General features: G+C 45.3%; 1 protein-coding gene across 1 annotated transcript; it reads right to left on the bottom strand.

Annotated features, from left to right (window-relative positions):
• Nucleotides 1-878: 878 nt before the first annotated feature.
• LOC123043559 (26S proteasome regulatory subunit 4 homolog) lies at nt 879-4,772 on the bottom strand. Its single transcript, XM_044466049.1, has 5 exons — nt 4,150-4,772; nt 2,460-2,705; nt 1,876-2,262; nt 1,651-1,791; nt 879-1,190 (listed from the first exon to the last, which is right to left on the bottom strand). Exons 1-5 carry the CDS (start codon nt 4,639-4,641, stop codon nt 1,107-1,109), a joined length of 1,350 nt encoding a protein of 449 aa, XP_044321984.1. The 5' UTR covers nt 4,642-4,772; the 3' UTR covers nt 879-1,106.
• Between the last annotated feature and the right edge of the window lie 829 nt (nt 4,773-5,601).

Below are 5,601 nucleotides of genomic sequence, written 5' to 3'. Positions count from 1 at the left end.
GAGTTTCTTGGATTTGCGGTGACTGAATGCCTTTCTCCTTTTTGGTGACGTCGGATGCCCGCCTTTGGCGCTCAGAAGTGGATTCTCCTTCAAAGAGGGCTTTTCCCTTAAGAAAGGGACATGGTTGTACTGGATTTCTAGTCCTATAGTGGAAGAGCATATAGGATCACACCTACACGTAAGTTCATTCGTTGGGTTAATGGCCACCCGCACTCCAACCTATCTATATGGCAACAAAGCGAATGACAAGGCCAAAGTAGCTGACTCTTATCGCTAACTTGACTCGGTCTAAGGGCGAGCTTGAATACAACTCACAGAACGACTCCTCCAGGGGCCTTCAGGCACTCAAACAGATAGTGAGACAGACACCATCTATAGAACTTGAATGACAATACACCCATATATTCTAGCTAACAATCAGAAATTGTATCCAAATGGAGGGGACACTCTTCCTTCAGAAAGATGCCTTCGAAAGAAAAGCTCTTCCCCTCAACGACACAGCACATTTTCTCAAATGTTCCACGTTTCTCACCATATCCTCATAGGGCTGAAGCACAAGAAAGAGAATTACTTGGTTACCTTGCTTCCCTCGCCTAGGACAGTAGAAGGACCTGTGGCCGAAGGCGCCACAAACGAAGCGGGTCACCTCTTTTCTGCAGATCTCCGCAAGATGCAGTCCTTGCTTATGCAGTCGAAGGACATACAAAAATTAGTTATCCATACGAGATTTCCTACTTCCTTTGTATGCAATCGAATTTCGATTATCCATTAATAACCATGGCACAACAGAACATAGCTATCCGGTTGCAGCGTATATTTACTCAACATCAACCCATGCTACCTGGAATGAATTTGAGGGAAGCACCAGAATGCCACGGTTTTGATGACTGGCCACTGCGATTTAAGCTTTATGATTCAGTACTTCGGAAGAAAGGCGTCAACAGATAGTAGTACAACAAACTATTCAATTATCCAACCATTCAGGCGAAGACAAGGTTACAAACAAATTTGCGTCTATTCTCCAAACCGGGGAACATATCCCACGATACCAAATATATTATCACTACACAATGTTGTTCTGGTAGTGAAGACCGGTGCACAATTCATCACATGTAAAGCCCCTCCGGCACGCCTTCCTTCTTCTTGAACATGACCTTCTCCTTTGCCTTCTTGAAGTCGGCGTGCGTCACCTAGGGAAATCAGGAAACAGCAGATCAAATACATGGGAAGTATACATTTAGCACGTTCGACGTATAGATGGCACAAGACGTATACAAAAACTTAATACCCCTGAACATGATAGACTGGTACCGGACCGACATATCAGTGTATATAGAACAGAAATGTTCTGAGCCATGAATACAAGTTTGTTGCTAAATAAAAATGGTGCTGATTGGCTTCCTCCAATAGTATAGCCAATAATCTGAAGTTCTACTGCCAAACTGCCAGTTTAGGAGTACATACATAACAAGAAGTAATATTGCTCGTGCAACAAAAACTATATGCTTATCTATCATCCACATGCAAAACCATAATTCCATGGTACAGATGCCAGTTTACCAAATGAAACTAGCTAGAAATAGAGGTATACTTCAGTGAACTCCCCAAACAAAGTTTTACTATTTGAACTAGAGATAAAAAGTCCATTACCTTCATCCTACGCTCTCTCAAAGCAAGCAAGCCAGATTCGGTGCATATTGCTTTGATGTCAGCACCAGAAAACTCATCCTTAGTCATGACAAACTCTTCCAGGTTCACATCATCTGACAATGTCATCTTCGCCGTATGTATCTGCAAGATTTATGATGTTCATAAGAACCAAACAAGATTTCATTCTGTAATGTTAAGATCAACATAGACTGATTTAAAAGGTACCTGGAAGATGCGCCGCCTAGTCTTAATGTCTGGAAGAGGGAATTCTATCTTTCGGTCTATTCGGCCAGGGCGAAGCAAGGCTGGATCAAGACTTTCAATGCGATTCGTAGCTAGAATAACTTTAACATCTCCGCGTGAGTCAAAACCATCTAGCTGGTTCAGCAACTCCAACATAGTTCTTTGAATCTCACGCTCCCCTCCTGAATGAGCATCATACCTCTTTGTTCCAACTGCATCGATCTCATCGATGAAGACTATCGAGGGGGAAAGCTCATCCGCCACTCTAAATAGTTCTCTAACTAGTTTTGGACCGTCGCCAAGGTACTTCTGAATAAGTTCACTTCCAACGACACGTAAGAAAGTTGCAGATGTGGAGTTAGCAACAGCCTGCAATAACAATTTCAAGTAACCACGGGTCATACATCAGCACTCAAGTAAATGTTATTTAAAAGGTATATAATGCAAATAAAGCAACAATTCGGAAAAATATTAGAGGCTAGAATGAGTTTAAGAGGACTGAAGCCTGAAATGCTCCTCAAAGAAAATAAGCAACAGATGTCTAGTGCAAAGGCCAGAACACTGACCTTGGCAAGTAGAGTTTTCCCTGTTCCCGGTTCTCCATATAATATGACCCCCTTGGGTGGCCTTATTCCAATGTCTTCATATAACTCGGGGTGGGTTAGTGGAAGCTCAACCGCCTCTTTTATTTCTTGAATCTGAGCATCTAACCCACCAATGTCCGCATATGATTCCAGCGGAGCTTTCTCAACTTTCATCACAGATACCATAGGATCAACTTCGTCTTGCAGAATTCCAACCACGGAGAGAACCTGGAAATCATATTTTTGTTAGCCATCGAACTTCAACATCTACATACAAATTGCATGACAGTTATAAATAGAAATGTGCACTGGGTAGTATCTATCAATGGGGAGAGTAGGAAAATTTTCTGAATCCCTACTGAGGGAATCACAACAATTTCGCGTTTTCTGATTGAAAATAACAAATACTGGATCCTGTTACATGGCTACTCGGAAATTGAATACAATATCAAGCCAAAAAGAGAAGCAGTAAAGTAACACAGTACATATATTAAACAAGGAACAGTAAGGTTTTATGTCTGCCAAAATGACAGGCATTGAAAACCCTCACACTTAATGATAAAAAAACAAGTTTCAAAATTATACATCACATGAACATTGCTAGTCATTAGTTATTACAGAACTACACAACAACTACAACTATCTGTTTAAATTTCAGAAGTGAACCTTTAAATAGTAAACTTCATAGAGTCCTCCGCCAAATCACATATGAATTGCAAAAAACCATAGTGCTCTACGCAAGCACAAGCTATGCAATTATCGGAATCGTACCAGTCCTTATGAAACCTGTTTAATGGTTCAGTTAACTTACAAGCGTATTTTAGCAAGTCAAATTAGAAGGAAACATTCACCAAATATCCCCGATTCCAATCTCTCTGCCAAACATTCACTAAATATCTATTGACAGAGTAAGAAATATTTTCTGAACCCCTACGAAAGAAATCACAATATATTTTTTTGAGTTCTGATTGAAAATAAACAGAAACTAAACCCGGTTCCAAGGCTACTCAGATATTGAGTACAATATCAAGCCAAAAAGAGAAGCAGTAAAGTAAGACATTACATACATCACACAAGGAATAGGAAGGTTTTATGTCTACCAAAATTATCACACTTGCAAAGGCATTGACAGAACAACAAAATCAAGTTTCAGAACTACACATAGTGGCCATAGTTAGTCTTCAGTTATTGCAGAACTTACACAATACAGCTAATTGTGTAGATTTCAGAAGTGAACCTTCAATAAGTAAGCGTTCTAAAGTCCTCTGTCAAATGAACTGCAGAAAACCGCAGACCGCAGACTGCGGTGCTCCACTACATAAGCCAGCATCACTATGCAACTATGCAATCCTCAGAATCGTACCAGTACTTATGAAACCCTCGCTTAATGGTCCAGTTAACTCATGTGTGTATTTGGGTAATTCAGATTAGAAGGAAACGTTCACTAAATACCCCAGATTACAATCTCTCAGGCACTTCAGACTACACGCAGATCCCAAATTCTCTGAGCAACCTAAAAGGTCCTAGAACGAACAGGCTTCAATAAAAAAATTATGGTCAACGAATTCCCCCAAAGATCCGAACCCTAGCCTCACCAGGTATGCAGATCGAGAGAGCAAACTCAGACGGGGACGGATCCGTGCCACGGGGGGCAGCGGGAGCAGCGGCGTACCTTGTTGTGCATGAGGATGGAGCAGCCTGGCTCGAGCTGGTCCTTGTCGACGAAGGAGAGTATGCCGACGTAGTACTCGGGGCCGACGGAGGAGGAGACGATGGCGTGGCTCTCGTCGATGATCTCCTCGAGGGATCCGACGCTCATGGGGGTGCCGCGGAGGTCGTCGACCTTGGAGCGGTCCTCCTCCGTCTTCTCCTCGGTGGGGCGGAGGCGCTCCTGCGCGGCGACGAACTCCTCCTCCATGAGGAGGTAGTCCTTGACGCGGTCGAGCTTGAGGAGGCGGAGGCGGCACTTGGAGAGCGGCGCGACGCCGGGGAGGCGGGCGGCCGCCTCGGGCCCCTTCTGGCGGCGCTGCTTGCGGCCGACGCGGGACGGCGCGGCGGGCGGCTCGAACTTCTTGTCCTTCTTGTCGCCGTCGCCGCCCGGCTTGCCGCGGTCGCCCGGGGCGCCGCCCTGCTTGCCCATGCCGCCCGGCGTGCCCTGCCCCATGGTCGCCGGCGAGGGTTTCGGGGATTTCGGGTGTGGATCTGTTTGGATGCGGCGCGGAGGTGCGGAGGTGCGGAGGAGTTCTCGCCCCGGATCGGACCCTTCCCCCTTTTCTGTCTGGCTTCAATCAACTTTCTCTGCAAGCAAGGATCGTGCTATATGGCCACTCTGTGGCGCGGTGTGTGTTCGATTCGGTGGAGGTGTGAGACCACGAGTCCACCACGGTTGCTCCCCTCAAAAAGAAAAAAAGAAAACGAGTCCACCACGGTGCAAATCCAATTCGTTTATACCAAAACCAATGTAAATTTGAACTGTGATTTCCTTAATTCAGCAGATATATCTTGGCCTCCCTTTTCTTTTGGCCTCCCTTGAAATTTATTGCGACGTTTTTTTCTAGGAAGTGTCGCGAAACAAAACGAATATTATGTGATATAATAAAAATAACAACTAGACAATAACATGCACGTTCCCGTGAAATTGGTTGGATATATAGTTTCTCAATATCAAGTACTCCCTCCGTTCTATAATGTAAGACGCTTGTCGGGGGTTGGGTGCGACATATGCCAAAGGATGGCTTATCATGATGGGAGCGAGTAAAACGTCACCGGTGCCTGGAAGCGGGATGAGGCGTAGACACAAACGCCGGCGCACTTTACCCAGGTTCGGGGTTCTCTTAGGAGATAACACCCCTAGTCCTGCTCTGCGGGGTCTCCGCATGATCACTAAGGATGTGTTTGGTTGCGGTAATGGACCGAAATGTCACGAGTCCAACCAGTTTCTGGGCCTCGTTCTCATGTTCGGTATAAAGGTGGAACGGTCACCAACTGGTTCCCTGGAACGAATATTCGGCCCACATCCGGAACGGGGTGATACCTTCAGATTGGGCGGACGACGCGGAACCGCTCCTCTCCTTGCACTCCCACAGGCCGCAGCCCTATCCTCTGTCGTGCCGCTCGTCTCTCT

The sequence above is a fragment of the Triticum aestivum genome, chromosome 2B (assembly GCF_018294505.1).
Source record: "Triticum aestivum cultivar Chinese Spring chromosome 2B, IWGSC CS RefSeq v2.1, whole genome shotgun sequence".
NCBI classification, from domain to species: domain Eukaryota; kingdom Viridiplantae; phylum Streptophyta; class Magnoliopsida; order Poales; family Poaceae; genus Triticum; species Triticum aestivum.
The sequence above is the reverse complement of the archived record's forward strand: the minus strand, read 5'-3'. Positions and strand labels throughout refer to the sequence as shown.

What these genes read in the sequence shown, in the direction of transcription:
- LOC123043559 (XM_044466049.1), bottom strand. Translation starts at nt 4,641, where the DNA reads ATGGGGCAGGGCACGCCGGGCGGCATGGGCAAGCAGGGCGGCGCCCCG. An exon ending in CCATCCTCATGCACAACAAG is followed by an intron (nt 2,706 to 4,149) that starts GTACGCCGCTGC and finishes TATGATTTCCAG; the next exon opens with GTTCTCTCCGTGGTTGGAAT. An exon ending in CTAGGCGGCGCATCTTCCAG is followed by an intron (nt 1,792 to 1,875) that starts GTACCTTTTAAA and finishes TAAATCTTGCAG; the next exon opens with ATACATACGGCGAAGATGAC.